Below are 16,779 nucleotides of genomic sequence, written 5' to 3' on the forward strand. Positions count from 1 at the left end.
TCCCTTCCCTTCCCTTCCCATCTCCCACCCCTGCTCTCTTCCCCTCCCTTCCCACAGAACTCTCTCAGCACTGCTGGGATTGATGTCCAGCTAGTTGAGCCTCTGCCAAGACCTAGCACGGTACCTGCCTGTGTCTCGGGCTCCATGGGGGAGAATGGTCTGGGTTCAACATTCCGGACTTAGAGGTTGCAGGGAGCTCGAGGAGAGAGAGGACCAAGAGAGAATGGGGGGCACAGACACAGCACTCAAGAGGGACTGATTGTCACTAGGTGAGCAGTTCAAATCCACCCGTTCATGTTCCACAGGAGAACAACACGGCCATTTGCTTCTGTGGTGATTAGAGCCCCGCAAGCTTCATGGTGCTTGGACTCCGTCTGTCCTAGAGGGTCTTCATGAGTCTGAATGGACCGGTCAGCAGTTTGCGGTTTGTTTTTTTGGAAGCACAGCAGTTAGGAATCCCTGGGTGGCACCAAAAGTTAAGCAATCAACTCCTAGTGGGAAGAGGGGCAGATCAAGCTCACCCAAAGGTGCGCCTGATGACTGGGTGGCTATCTCTTTCCAAAGTTCAGTAGTGGGCAAGTTCTCCAGCATTCTAGTCTGCACACGCACCATCACAAGGAACAGGACTTGACCTAGAGGCAACAATAACAGAGCACAGCGCTTGAGCCTCCGGCCCACTCGTTTGGCTCACCATGGGTTAAGTCATGGAGGTCTTCATTCACTCATTAAATAGATTTTTGAGTACCTACTATGTGCTTCTGGCATTACCAACTGCCTGGCCTTTAGTTATGCCATCTGTCAACGCTAACATTTTTTTCCCCAGGGTACAAAACCTCTTCAGATTCTTGGGCCGTAACCCCTCAGTTCTGTGTGGATTTATAGGAAGCAGTTTTAGAAAGCCAAGGAAATAGATATGTATGCGTAGATATACATCTGCAGAATCTTTCTCCGTAGCCTTGTTCCTTTTACCCAAGCTTGCCCGTTAGTCATTCTGAGCACAGGATCGGGAAGTTGACCTATTGCAAGGGAGCTCCAAAATAAACCCAAAAACCGAGTGTGACTTTCCCAGAAAAAGCCTGCTGGCAAGTGTGAAGAAGTATGGGTCTCAGCAGGAGCCCAGGGTTAGCCCCGCCACCCCCAGGAGGTGCAACTGCAATTGACAAGCCTTTATAGGCCCTCAGCCTCCTCCCGTGTTCGCCTTCCCGTGTCAGAACCAGTTTTATAGGTCATCAGGTGTTCCTCCTCCCGCGGGAAGGCCCCACTTTTATGGATTTACCTGCCTAGTCAGCAGCCTTGTTGTTGGAATTCTGAACCCCCGGCCCGGCCCCTCCTCCCAGAGAGCAGCAGGCTGCAAACTGGGCCCGGAAATTCCTGAGCACGGGGAGCTCACACTAATGCAATTACCTGAAATAAAAGAAGGGCTCAGATAATAAGGGTCAAAGGTTTTTCCTCTGCCAGTGAAGGGCCAGGTAAACAAAACCAGCTGCCCCCGGAGCCAACCAACTCTCCTCATTAAAGGTTTGAAGAGGCTAATGGGCGTAAGTGGCTAATTGTCGTACAATTTTCAGTGTCAGGTGGGACTTCAACCTGGCTGGCTGCGACAGAGAAGGAAGACCTGTTCTTGGCAGAAGAGTTCAGACAATTCAAACAAAGAGTGGGAGGACTTGATGGGGAGTCTCTAATGATTCTCTCAGGATCCTTGTGCCCTAGGGGGTGGGGGCTCCCAATTTTAAATCCACGTTGAATGGGATCTGGAGTGAATTATTTAAATAACTTATTATGGAATAAAGTTTGATTTGCATTTGCTCTGAGGAACCAGAAGGGTGTATAACACAATGTTAATAGTGGGTCTCTCTGGGCACTGGCGTACAGGCGATTCAAACTTTCTCCCATTTTAATTTTGCGTATGTATACTGTCTCATTGTTCTACAATGCCACTTTAATAGCCAACAATGAAGGGAACCAATCTAAGTAAAGTAAGACGAAGGGTATTATACTGGAAATGAAGTTCAAAACCGAGACAGGAGATGAGGGAACTGGTCAGTGATTCCATTGATCTCTCCCGTCATTGCCACTTCCGCAGCTGCAACCTTGGCCTGAACTGCCAGCCTTTGGCCAAGGGGAGGAAGGAAGGATGGCTGCTGGTAGGAAGCCAGACAGACTGTCGGGTCGTGCAAGAAAGGTTCCCACCCTATTGCGTGTGTCATAGTTCCCAGAAAGGGTGCTTTTACACCACCTTTCTTGGCCTCAGCTTCTAGTTGGAATCCTTCAGCTACTCGTGGTGCGATCCTCAGAGATGCCGACCTTTCCAGGGAGCTTTGGAGGAGGACTACGATATTCTAGAACCACTTTGCCAGGGTTTACGTGGAAGTTGCCAGAGCACCTCCAATTGATTGATTCATTTCTACCCTCCCTGCTGGATTCCTTTTCTCCCTCAATTCTCCCTTTCCCCTGTGATTTATTTGACTTTCTAAATCCTCATGGCCACTTATGGAAATAATTAGATCTTTTGGAAACTGGTGGGTAGGTAAGAATCACCTTTGTCTTCCCGATGAGAAAGAGAAAAGCTGAAAGGACCCCCGGTCCCTGGACAGTCTGCTGGAATCTAGCCCCACGTCTTTTCACTGAGTCTTTGTTAGGAATCACCATCCTTGCCATCAGTTTTGGTCATTTATACTTACCAAATGATTGCTACCTGGTCACCAGTGGGCTCTGGTAGCGTTGTGGGATAAGCATTGGGCTGCTAACTTCAAAATCACTGGTTCAATCTCACCAGCCATTCTGTGGGAGAAAGATGAGAAAGGGGGAGGTACCCCCCCCCAAACAGAATTTTTTTTAAAAATTGTTTTTAAAAAAACAACCTTATCACCTTCAAAGTACTCTCTGTTACACTTAATACACTTGTCAGATCTGCGATTCCATTCTTGGAAACGTTTTTTCAAACTCATCTGTTTGGATGGCTGACAGCACCTCCCTCATTGTTTTCTTCACCTCTTCTATGTTATCAAACCGCTGTCCTTTCATGTCCTTCTTTATTCACGGAAACAAAAAGAAGTCTCACTGAGTGAGGTCAGGTGAGTAAAGTGCATGGGGCAAGAGAGGCATGCCGTTTTTTGCTGAAAACTGGTGCCCTGAGATGGCTGCATGAGCAGGTGCGTTGTTGTGGCAACACCTGTCCCCGTCTACCACAAATCATGCTTTTTTTGTCGCACACTATTATGCAATATTTTCAGAACCTCTAAATAGAAAGTCTGACCTGGTGGAATGAACTCCAAATGCATTATCCCCCTCACATCACATACAGTTTCGGGGAGTACCCCTCATATCTGCTCCCACAAAAGTCTTATAAATGCTAAGGAGCACTTCTCTACAGTTCCATGTACGGCCACTATGAGTTGGAGTAGATGTGATGGCAGTGGGTTTGTTTGTTTATTTGTTTTGGTTTTGAATGGTCATCACAGCCCCTCTCCTTCATGCTTTTGTTTAAATGATAAATTGGGGCCCCTTACCACAGGCAACACTGACAGAGGACCAAAACTTTGCATACAGTAGGGAGTCTTCAAATAACTATAGATTATCTAACTTGAATGTTTTGTTTCAGAAGCCTCCCTTATACAAAGAGTACGTGAAACAAGCTAATTGTTTTGTCCAAAGGTATCCAAGATCAGAGGCTTGGGTTTTTATCATAATGATTAAAAAAGGAACCAAACACTGCCATCGAGTCAGTGATGACTCATAGTGACCCTATAGAACAGGGTAGAACTGCCCCTGTGAGACTGCGACTCTTTGCAAGAGTAGAAAGCCCTATCTTTCTCCCACAGAGAGGCTGCTGGTTTTGAACTTCTGACTTCGCCAAGCACAGTCCAAAGTGTAACCACTACACCAGCAAGGTGCTGTGGTTAAATTACCTCCACTCTTTAAACACCCCGAATCACTCACTACCATTGAGTCCATTCTGAATCATAGCAACCCTATAATAAGAAGTAAAACTGCCCCTGTGGGTTTCTGAGACCCGCTCTTTACAGGAGTAGAAAGCCTCATATTTCTCCCACCTCTCTTTAGGGTGATTTTAATTCTAGGAGACCAAAGTTCATATTTCCAGAGATACTCTCTCTCATCAGTTCATGGACATCTTGGACTCGTTCCTCTCTCTTACCCTCTAGAAAGCTTTGCTAGTTCTTGGTGCTGGGTCTCACTTTCCCCTTGTCATCTAGATCACTTCTTATCTCCACTCGAGTTCTTGTCCACTGATTTCTCTGCCAGGAGCTCTCCCATTCCAAACCAATTCAGAGCCTACAAGAATAGCATAGGACCAGTAGGAATGACTGAATACAGCTCTTAGGTTAAAAGTGGACCCAAGAATAGGCTTTAAAGAGCTTAAGACAATGTTTTTCCTGGATTTCCACCCCTCTATGTAATATGAAATAAGAGCTTGACTATTTGTGGGTCTGAGAAGACAGAATGATGACCAGCAAGTGGAAGAACTGACTCCAGACCCATGTCAAAAGAGCCTTCATCGTTTACACTCTAGTACAATGGCACTGGAATCCTGGGTAGCACAAAGGCTTTAGAGCAAATGACCATTGACCTCTGAATGCACCTTTTGACACAGCAACTCAGATTTTAGGGATTTTACACTCACACAGGATTTCATTAATCAATCTCCTATTTATTTTTGTGACCTGACAATTAAGAGAAAGCGGAAAGGAACCAAAAGCAGGTGAGTGCCTACTCGGCACCAGGCAGTTTAGGTTCGTGAACTCTGTAAGACTTAATTAACCCTGAGAAACATCCGATGGAGTCCAAGATCATCTCAGAAGTCTCTCATTGTCTAGAGGAAAAAAGAATTAAGAAAATCCACCAATCCAAATTGAATCATGGGAATACAGGACCAATTGTCCCTGTGAGCCATGGCCTCCTTTCTATTGAGGCTGGAAGAACTAGATGGTGCCTAATTACCATTGCTAAACATTTTGATCAGGGTCATAACAGATGGGTCCTGATAGAGAGTGCAGGAAGGGGGAAGGGAATTGGGGAACATCTTAAAATCCTCAAAGTATCAACATTTACTGCACCCATTGTGATTGAAGGAGTCCCTGAGACCCCTGGCCTTGAACAAAAACTATCTCTTGAAATTACCTTTTAATAAAATGGCAGGTTGACCCAAAAAACTAAAGCACGCACCCTCGAGAACTGCGCTTTAAAAAAAATATCCATATGTGATTGAATGGAAAACAGCTACTCTAAAGCACAGATGAGAAATTTGGGGGTCCATGAGATTAAATTAACAAGAGTTGAATAACTAGAACAGAAATCATGAGAATGTTGGCATAATTGAAGAATGTGTCCAATGCCACTGAAAATTCTGTGGTGAAATTGTTAGATGGGAACTTGTTATGTGGTGTATACTTTTGTTAGATCTGTCGAGTGGGAAATACCTAGGTTCTTATCTTAACACGAGAACAACTTCATGTCGAAGCCTGGTTTGAGATTCCAGTGGGTTTTTATAAAGGATAGAAGAAGTTTCAGGGTTTACAACCACTGAGCACGGTCAACCTTGTAGGACTGCACACCCACAGGTAGTCGCCTGAGGCCAGACGGACTGCAGCACGGCCAAGTGGAAGGGCAAAGATGAAGAGGGAAGGGGTGGTCGTGTGGTTCAGGTATTTGAGGCCTCTCTCTGGGAGGCATGGTTGAAGGTATTGGTTGACCCCATTGGCTGGATTAAGCCCACCTGGGCCTAGTTTGGGCTGCCTGGGTGTACTGCCCATTTGGCTTGAGCTTGAATTGGTGCATGCCCAGTAGGCTTTATGGCTGGCTAAGACTCACCTGGTTCTCCTCCAACCTCCTGTAGGGGGCCTTCACACATGTGGATGAACAGCCCTTGTCCTTGCTTCTTCCTACCTAACACTTTCACTATAAATGCAATAAAATGTGTTTTCAAAAGAATTTTCACATAATCCTATAGTTCTGTAACATCTACCAGTGTCATTAAAATGAACTACTCTCTCATTTGCCACCAACCAAAAATTAAAACCAAACTCACTGCCATTGAGTCAATTCTGACTCACAGAGACCTGATAAGACAGGGCAGAACTGACCCTGTGGCTTTCTGAGACTGTAACTATTTATGAGCGTAGAAAACGTCCTCTTTCTCCCATGGTGGTTTGAAACTGCTAATCTTGAGGTTAGAGGCTCAACATGTAACCACCCGACCACCAAGACCCCTGCCATCAGCCAGGGAAACTTTAAAATCCACTTCTATGGAGTCAATTCCTATGGAGCTTTGGGACGAGCATTGGGCTACAAGCCAAAAGGTGGGTGGTTGGAGCCCACCAGCCGTGCTCAGTGAGAGAAAGGTGAGACAGTCTACTTTCATAGAGATTTACAGCATCAAAAACCCTATGAGCTTTCCTCCTCTGCCCAAAAGGTCCCTGTGAGTTGGAAGGAACCTTCAGTGGGTTGGAAAAGGCACCAAGAGGTCAGAAGCATTTAAGCATTTAAAAAAAAAAAAAGGATCCACCCAGAACTTTGTGCAGATAGGGAGGAAAGGATGGAATGGGGTGCTAATCATGTAGGTCACGGAACCCTAGGGCAATCTGTTTACTCGTCACCATAAGGAGCCCACAAAGGGAGTTTCCCATAAAGCTACATTGGCCTATTGTGTTCACGATGTAGTGTCAGCACAACTTGATATTTTACTTAAGCTGCCCAACGAAAAACAGACATCATCACACCAATGAGTGCCAAACTTTTTTACATTTTTAGAAGAAGGCTCTTGAGCTTTAATTTGTTGTTAGGATAGATTGATTGATTCTGGAGACTGTCAGGGGGTGGGTGAGGGCATGGATGGGGTGTTCAATGACTTGCCATGTTTTGGCTGTGTTGGGGGCTGATTTTCCCTACTGTATCATTTGTATCGTGAAATTTCCATCAATTCCCACAGAGCAAGCAATGGGATTTTTTTATTAAAAAAAAGAAAATCACAGTATTGGCCCACATATCTTCTCCAGGTGGAACTGGAGAAGATCAAAAGAATATAATTTCTTTGAAAAATACCTAAGATCCAAGCTTCTCAGTCTAGGATACCCCAAGTGGAACCCTGGATCGTTCCCTCTGGCAACAGAGATACCAGGCAGGAGAAGTGTATTTGTCGTTCCCTGCTCCAGATTTTATCTGATTCTTATTTTATTTTTATTCCAGTTGCTACATTGATGGCCATGTGGTCAAGGTGATGGACTTCCTGAAAACTCGTCTGTTAGACACACTCTCTGACCAGATTAGGAAAATTCAGAAAGTGAGTAAAAGTGTCCTGGGAGAAGAGTGAGTTTGGGGTAAGGCAAGGAAAAGGCCACAGGGCTTCAACTGGACCTCAGCACTGTGGGGACCAGCGTAGAGCAATATAGTGCAGTATCCAGATGGGGGTGGTTAGCGATCCCTGTGCCCTGCTCAATGACGATTGTTATTTATTGTTTTCCAACTGAAAAGGCTTCTGTGTGTACTACCTCAATATTTAAAAGCTTCCATTTTTAATGACAAATATGGTTTCTATTATCAAGACATTGTTCTCAGACTTGAATACAATCAATACCACCAATGATACTTGTTAAAATTTCCAGTCTCACTCCTGACTTAGAATTCTGGATCCCAGAGATCTCTGTGTTTAATAATTATCGTTTGCTTGATTTTACTCAAGGCAGGTGTTCCTATGGTCTGTATTAGTGAATTCTGCATCGGGGGTCGTGCGTCTGTTCTCCATGAGTCCTTCAGCAGGGCACTATCACAAGTTCATTTCCAGGGACTGAGGACCCTTTGAATACTCAGCTCCCTCTTGAACAGGTTAAACAAATATTTGCATATACATTGCACACAGTTAGGGACTCATTACACATGGATTGAACAAATAAATGGATGGATAAATGAATGAAGGGCACAGCTATAAAATTAGCTATGGAAAAAGATCCTGTTTGGAGCAGTAATATAAAAGCCCTTTGGGGACCCTAGGTCATGCTTTCAGGTAATTGTTAGACTGCTAACCACAAGGTCAGCAGTTCAAACTCACTGGCTACTCCATGGCAGAAAGCTAAGACTAGCTGCTCCCTTTAAGATTTACAGCCTCAGAGACTCTATCTAGGGCTGCTATGAGTCAGAATCAACTTGATGGCAATGGGTTTGGTTTATTGGGGTTTGAGAGATTAAGTGGAAGTTCAGATTCCTTTCATTATTATTATTATTACCGGTATTATTATTTTAGCTAAAGGGGAAATTGTTTAATTTTTCAACATTGAGCGTGATCCCTATTCACAAGTTTGTTTTTTAAAATCACTTTATTGGGCCATCTTACAACTCAATTCCATACATCCATTGTATCAAGCATATTTGTACATATGTTGCCATCATCATTTCCAAAATAGTTTTTACTTGATCCCTTGGTATAAGCTCTTCTTTTTTCCCCTCCCTCCACTCCCCTCCCACCTTTGTGAATCCTTGATCAATTATATATTGTTATTATTATTTCATATCTTACACTGTCTGTTGTCTCCCTTTACCCACATTTCTGTTATTCATCCCTTTTGGTGGTGGGGGGGTGCTATATGCCCAACCTAGTGATGGGTTCCCCTTTTCTCCCCCTTTCCCCTCGCCAACCATCCCCTAACAGTTTTATTGATATAAGTTCTGGGGGCTGAAGAGTAGGGCATTTGGTGAATTACAACCGAAAGAAGAAACTGGGACAGACTAGCCAAAGACCTTTTTTGGCAACATTTCAAAACTGCCTTGAAGTTGGACCAAGTAAGGTTTTGACATCTCTCTGCCTTGAACATGAATCCACTCCCAAGGCTAGAAGCTGAGTCTTTGTTCCTTCTTTATTTGGGGAAGCCCGAATGATCCCCTTCTGGTCCCCAGTCATAGAAAAGGGGCACCTTTTCTACCAAGTCATGTCAGGGGGAGGAGCACTTGGATAAATCAGCAGCGAGGCTGTGTTGAATAGGAAATCAGACACAGAATTTGAAGTCTTCTGGTCCTAACGGCGTGAATTGTAGCTCAAACTCGGCTGGGTGGCATTGGGTCAGTCATGTAATCTCTGTGATTTTTAAAAATTTTCCTCAACTGTAAGATGAAACTAAGATGCCAACAATACTATCCTGCTTCCCGCTTAAGAATATTAGAGCAGTCACATGAGTTCCTATTTTCTTCATGGCTACTGAAACTGAATGCTAGTTCTTTGTGCTATACAGTGGAACCTGTGAGAGCAGGAATTTCATGGGACTGCCTTATTTTCCCAGCCCTCAAGAGCTTTCCTACTTCACCGTTGACAGGGTGTAGTCTTAAAATGTTTCTGTTGTTTTCCATTAGTGGCAAATATTTGAGTCAAATATTTGAGCATTTCTTCTCTGACAGGTTTCTCCCTTACCCGGGCTTTAATTTTGCAGGTTTTACTGTATGACTACCGTTACATTTTTCATTATGGTTAGTTTAATAAGATGTGTTACTAGCGCAGTTTCATGCATGCTACCTTTAGCCTTAACTTTATTCTCTCTCTCTCCTTCTCCCTCTCTCTCTTCTCTGTCTTTAAACCCTGGAGAATGTGATAGGTGCTATTTTTGGCACCTGGCAGGCAGTGACTACACCACTAAAACCAGCTGCAGTTTCCAAATTTGGACTGCCACTTAGAGAAGAAGTCTCCGTTTTCTGAGCAGTGGGTGAATTACGAGCTTATATCAAAAACAACACGATGCATTTTCAAAGCCAATAAAGAGAGTGCTTGGACAGCCCACTCGTTGGATGATCCACACGCTCTCCCCCTCATTACCATGAGGATAATCCACTACAATGGGAGTGCGCCACAGGGAAGTGTCCCGAATCTGAGTGCGGTGGAGAGCGGGGAAGTCCGAGATGTGCAGGATGGAGTGCAGATGGTATAGTGTGGATAGCTGGGCTGCTTCCAAAACAATGACCTAAGAACCAAGAAGAGCCACTTGGGCTGAAGTCCCTTGGACTCTATGATTTGTGTCTTCGTCTCCTGGAGGAATTGGAGGAGGAAATAACACTTTTTGATATTATTTTCAGCAATTCAATACGCACAGGAAAGCGTTGGTGAAATCCCAGTTGTAAGGGAAGTATTTCCAAAAGTACTATCCCTATGATTGCCTTTTGAATCCTCAGTGAACTGAGCAACTGGCTCCCCCAGTAGTCGAACATTCTCTTCCTTCCCTTACGTTTATAACACTCTTAGATTCAGCAGGGCTTTAAGGATGAAATGATGAGCAAAACTTGATGGTCTAATGGGAAAATTAAATGTTAATGAATCAAGCCATGATAAAAAAGTATGATGAGTCCTTTAATTTGAGACAGGAGGGGAGGGGTCAGAAAGTTCATGAAAACATTCCATTATCTTTTCATTTCATTTCCCCCCACAAACGTTGTGCAGATCTCACATATACGGTGCTATGGATGCCCGTGGTTGGAAGTATCTACTTCAGGGTGCAATGGAAGTGCAATGAGAAAAGTCTTTGGAGAGTCAAAGACACTCATATTTGTGTGATAAGGAACTTTATATAAAGAGTAATTGTATATTAAGAAAAGATCCCAGCCCAGTCCAGATCAAGTCCATACATCCAATATTAGCCCATATGTCCGATACCAATCTATGTAATCCTCTTCAGACTCATGAAGCACATGCAATGATGCCAAATGCAGGAAGATCACAGGCCAAAAAGTCTTGTGGATCCAGTGGCGGTGTAAGCATCTCAGTGCTGCTGTGGGTCTCTACGTGGCTCCTCCAGCTCCCAGCCTCTAGAGTAGCTCCATGTGGCTTGTCAACAGGAATATCTCACAGGGAGTGTATGTGTCCCGCCTCCAGAGAGCTATTTATCTCTGTAGCACCTCCAAATGAGGTCACCAAGCAGCAACCTGATTGACAGGCTAAACTCCACCCCTTCACTCTTAATAGTCTCAACTTGGCACCAGATTATGTAATTACCACAGAGAGCAACTGACATTTATGCTTAGATCTAAAGGAGGAATAGCATTCTTAATGGTACAGTTATTCTTAGAGGTGATATAAGGATCACTAGTGAGAGATGTGCATGTGGTAGAGGGAATGGTTTATATGCTTCACAATAGGCCATGTTTATCATTGTGAATTAGGTAGGGGTTTACATTTCAGATGATCGACTTTGTATTCAACAGCTTAAACTCCTAATCAAACCCCCCAATAGTTTACCCTTTGTCGGCTCCTGGATTTCTTTTTCCACCTTGTGAACTACTATCTTCCATTGCACCCAAGTTAACACCTGTCAAACACTCCAGCCCATTGCTTTATCCACCCTTTCTCTTCCCCTCTCCTCCTTGGCAGTATAGATAAATTCTTTTAAAGTGTTGATAAATGTAATGACATTTTATCTCTTTTTCTAATACATCTTGTTTGAGGATTGGGACTAAGTTGTAGTAACCTGTAGGAAGTAGGTAAATTGGAAGGATATTTAATCTTTTGACATAATTAATTCAATAAACATTTCTTGTCAACCAACTTGTGACAAGTTTTTGTTATATAGAAATAACAGTCTTGAGGATTATAGAATAATTAGAAGTACAACTAAAGGAAAACTGAGGACAATGAAAACTATTAAATAAGATATGGAAAACTATAAAATCAAAACACATTAGTAGGGTGAGAACAATAGTTTCACACACTCAATATGTTGATTGCTTCATCTGTTCATTATTGCATTCAACCATGTAGTTGTCAATATGAAAATTGTTGCTTTAGCAGATGTTTTGGCATGGATAGTTTCACCGCTATAAGGAGAGAGAGAGATGGAGGGAAAGAGAGAGAGAGACACTGTTGACCATCATAGTGCCTATCTATTGCCAGATATTTAATAAATGTTAGAAGAAGGCTGGAAAAAGGAAAGAGGTGATGAGCAGAGTAAAATAGTGGAAGAAATAGAAGACAGGTGATGTCCTTGCATCATCAACATTTGGAGATGCTGTCTCTGCTGCTGACATTGCAGGATTTTGTCTGCTATAATTCTGTAGCATAAGTTGAATATGTAGACGTTGGCTTAGACAGCATAATTGGGCTATATATTTGAGAGGGTATAGTGGGAAAATACCTTCTGGGTGTATGCCTGTGGATGAAGGAATGGCCTCTTTGAGGCACAAAATAACATTTTCATCTGTTTGGTAACCCCATGTATTTCATTTGAGAGACATCAGTTTTTATTCTACATTTGAAGGATAATGCAAAATGTAATGAACTTTGGAAAAGGTAAACTACATTGGTTGAAATTCACACTTAGGTGTTAAAGTTAGATAGGAAATTGTTTCCAAAGGACAGCATTTAATAGAGTGGCAGAAATGCTTGGGGGAGGCAGAGGATCCCAAATATAAATGGATCCACATTCATATCTTGGGGTGACATCATGATTGCTTCTAATTTTTATGGAACTTGAAGGTTATATGGTGGTGACCTCTTTAAGGAAAAAAAAAATGCGCAAATTTAAAAAAATCTGTATGACCATATCAACACATTCCTAGGGCCTTTTCCAGGTCAGTGGGAGAGGCCCTTGAGCAGGGAGAGTGGAGTGCTTAAGCTTAAGCCTCCCAGGAAAATAGGCTCTGTGGTTCCACTGGGCTGTGGATCTAAAAGTGGGAGAATGTGACCTAAGGAAAGCTTTAGCGTTTCTCTTACACATACTGAACACTAATACTGTTACAAGGAGCCCAAGTGACACGGTGTCAACTGGAAGGTAGAGAGTTTAAATCCACCAGCCGCTCTATAAGAGAAAATGCCTAGCAGTCTGCTCCTACAGTTTACAGAACCCTACGAGGAGAGTCCCACTTGGCCTTACAAGGCCATGGTGTTAGTTACCTAGTGCAGCAGTAACATCCACTCCACAGGTGAGCGGCTTTGAGAAACAGAACTTGCCGTTTTCACCGTTTGGGAGGTTGCAGTCTGATTCGGGGGCCAGGGGAAGGCTGTCTCTCTAAGTTGGTGCAGGAGTAAGGTAACCAGATTTAAAGCAGGACACCATTGACCGGGGTGGGGTGGGAGTTCTTGATTAAAAATTTGGTCTATATGGACCAAATAGACCATTCCCTAGCTTGTCGTGCCTTCTTCCCAAAAATCAGGACTTTTTAAAAATGCCAAAAATTGGGACTGTCCCGCCCATAGCGGGCTGTCTGGTCACCTTATAGCAGGAGGAGTGTCCTGGTCTCTTCTTCCATTATGCTTTGCCATTCCCTGGAGAGCTCCATGGGTCTTGGCATCTCTTACTCCCCTTTCTGTTTGTTCCCCTCTTATTTAATCTCTCTTGTAGCTCAAAAGAGGTTGACTCAAAATAGACCTCATACTAATCCTGCCTAGCTAACCTTCAAAAACCCCAGCCCATTCTCAACCGGGATTATAATCCCAGGAATGGAAGTTAGGGTTTACAACACATGTTTTATAGAGCACACGGCTCGATCTATAATATCTACTATGAGTCAGCATCAACTCAAGGGCACCTCAAAATGACAACACTATGTGGGGACTCTGAATCCAAAGGCATTTGACCACCACGGAGCTCCACAGTTTAGTCATCATCATTCCATGGACCACTATAAAATGTACTATCAATTTAATAACAGTTGTGGGGGGGGGGCGCGGGATAGGGGTGAATGTGCACATAGTCAACAGCTGACAGGTTTCTTTCAATAGTCATTATGGAAAACATTCTGACATCCAAAGCATTAAAATATGGAAAATGCATCTAAGATAATGTAACTAAATTACTTCTGGGGTTAGAAATATCATTTATTGAAAATGTCATATATTTTTAGGTCATATATTATTAATCCATTGAAGAAACCAGGTAATTTGCCCAAGGTCACAGTGCTTGTCAAATAATAAAATCGGATTTAAAGCACAGGTCCATCGAAATCCAAAGCCCGCACTCCTATCCACCGTGCTATCTGTCTCCACAATACGGGTTAATCAATATTTTTGTAATGCACGCAATACTTATTTCCTGACCACCCATAGAAAGTGGACCAATCTAATCCCATAATCAGTTATGTAATCTGTATGGTCATCCTAGAAGCGATGGTGGAATAAAACTGGCTACCACAATTAGACAAGGGACAGGTAGAGAAGACAGGTCAGCGTGTGATTTGCAGTCATTCACTGGAGTACATTCATATGGTTCATATGTCAGGCGTGTTTGGTCAATATGTAGTGAGGTCCTGTCTTGTGATCATATGACGGTATGTGCCCACCCACTGAGATGACCACTTGGAGAATTTATTTTAGGACCAAATCACAGGGCAAATGGGGTTTTCAGGAAGACACCTTGGAATGACCTTCGAATGTTTGCACATGGAAGTGGGAGGAATATAGGATCTGAACAAGAGGAAATTACTTTTGAGGCTGGTGGGACCCACGGTTGTAAGTGGGTAGGATGTCCGGGATGCTGGAGGAGCTAATTGGTCACCGAAAAGGACTGAGAAGGGAGGAAGGAGGAAGGAGGATTTATGCGCCAGCAGCTGCTTTCCCATCATTCTCTTCTTCAGCACTCATCCTTGAACATAGGCAGTGCTTTGGGACTCTGCAGCTTGCTTGCTTTTCCCCTTGCGTATGCTCATGGCTTCCCTGCCTCCCCACGGACTTGATCTTTTTCGTGTATGCTCTCATTTTAATTTTATGTTTCGCTGCCATTACATTCCATTGCTTTTCTGTGGTTTGAGATAACAAGAAGAGAGAATGTAATTTTAAATCCTTAAACTGTCACAAGCACAGAAGCCACAAATTAAAAATTGATCTGATACCAAAAGAAAATGAGCAAATACAACACTCCGGGACAGAGAGATGATAAAAAAACATTATACACCGAAAAATTAATGAAACCGACAGGAAGTACATTAGACAGAAGAAATACATCAGGAAGCAAATGATGAGCTATTAGAAGGGATGAGCTCCGAATCGCCTGCCTTTCCAACCTAAGAAGGGCATGTGAGATGCAAAGGCGGTTTTGTCAACTAGAAGCTTCTTTCTGCTTCTCCTCACACTGGAAAATTCAATTAGAGAGTAGCTAAAACCCTGAAATGGAGCTGTGAGCATCTGCTGTTTGCCCTTAGTATCTTGAGGTTGTCCATTGCATTCTTGAAGTTCATCATTTGCGATAAGTGATTCTCGCATTTATTTATCAAAAACAAAACAACACAAAGTAACTGCCATGCATTGTGTTATGTACTGTGTAGGACCTGCGATCTGCTTTCAAAAGAAATGACTGGTGGAACCTTAGGAAGAGATCGAAAACATTGTCTACTGCCGTTCTGATGGATGAGCCCCTCAGGTCGACAGGAACTCCAAATACCAGCGGGGGGAGCTCTCTCTTCCAAGTTTTGACCTTAGTGATTCAGATGAGTGAAACTTTGGGCTTTCGTTTGCTGATGTGATGTGGTGTGATGTGATCAAAATGGGAAGCAACTGAGGCAAGCATCCATTAGTAGTTGGAATGTGGGTGGACAAAGGCGTGTGAATCCAGGAAAATTAGAAAATCATCAGCAATGAACTGGAACCACAGAGATCAATATCCCAGGCGTGGGTGAAGGGAATGAATTGGTGCTTGACATTTTGAATGGGGCAATCGTATGGCCTGCTCTGCCGGAATTAACCCATTGAAAAGAAATGGTGCTGCATTCATTGTCACACAGAATCGTTCAAGATCTATCATGAAGTTGAACACTGTTAGTGGTAGAAAAATAGCAACAGATCTACAAAGAAGACCAGTCAACATGGCTATTAGTCAAATTTATGCATCAACCACTCAAGTCAAAGATGAAAAATATTGAAGATTTTTACCAACTTCTGCAGACTAAAATTCATCAAACTTGTCATCTAGATGCAATGATGGTTACTGGTGATTGGAGTATATAAATTGCAAACACAAAGGATTGATAGTTGGAAAGTAGGGCCGTGGTGACAGAAGTAAGGCCGGAGATGGCACGATAGAATTTTGCAAGACCAACAACTTATTCATTGCAACTACCAATCAGCAAGCATGATAAATAGAGAAAATATATTGAAGTGGTCAAGGATTTCATTTTGTTGAATTCAAGGTCAACATGCATGAAAGCACCAGTCAAGAAATCAAACAATGGATTGCACTGGGCACATCTTTTGCAAAAGACCCCTTTCAGGACTAAGGTGTCCCTGACCCCAGTCATGATCTTTTCATTCCTCTCAGATGCATGGAAAAAGTAGACAACGAATAAGGAAAACTGGAGAAGAATTGATGCCTTTGAATTGTGCTGTTGGAGGAGGTTATTAGATGCTATAGACTTGTCAGAAGAATCAAGAAATTATCTTGAAAGAGTACAGTGAGATGGCAAGACTTTGCATCGTGCATTTTGCATAAGTTATCAGAAGGGATAACCCAGGCCTGGAGAAGGCTAGCATGCTTGGTAAATTAGAACAAAAGTCACCACCATCAACTTGATCCCCACGCACAGCAACCCCATAGGCCAGGGTAGAACCTCCTCTTTGGTTTTCTGAGCCTTTGACTCTTTAGGAGAGTAGACAGCCTCATGTCTACTCTTGAAGCACCTAATGGGTTTGAACTGTCGACCTTGTCATTAGCAAGTCAGTTCACAGCCCCCAACACCACAAGAGGTCAATGAAATTGAGGAAGACACTTAATGAGATGGCTTGACACAATGGCTGTGAAACTGGCTTCAAATAGGAAAGATTATGAGGATTTCAGAAAACCAAGCAGTGCTTTGCCCTGTTGTAAATAA

General features: G+C 43.1%; 1 protein-coding gene across 1 annotated transcript in view; it reads left to right on the forward strand.

Annotated features, from left to right (window-relative positions):
* The window catches only part of HPSE2 (heparanase 2 (inactive)), a 668,247-nt gene that overhangs the window by 487,928 nt on the left and 163,540 nt on the right, over positions 1-16,779 (forward strand). The window contains exon 7 of the mRNA XM_004701008.2: positions 7,204-7,297. Coding sequence (XP_004701065.1) covers positions 7,204-7,297 — 94 coding nt within the window. The remainder of the gene's footprint in view (positions 1-7,203; positions 7,298-16,779) is intronic.

Source organism: Echinops telfairi, unplaced genomic scaffold (genome assembly GCF_000313985.2).
Source record: "Echinops telfairi isolate 266 unplaced genomic scaffold, ASM31398v2 ScPeMD7_70;HRSCAF=299, whole genome shotgun sequence".
In the NCBI taxonomy this organism is placed as follows: Eukaryota; Metazoa; Chordata; class Mammalia; order Afrosoricida; family Tenrecidae; genus Echinops; species Echinops telfairi.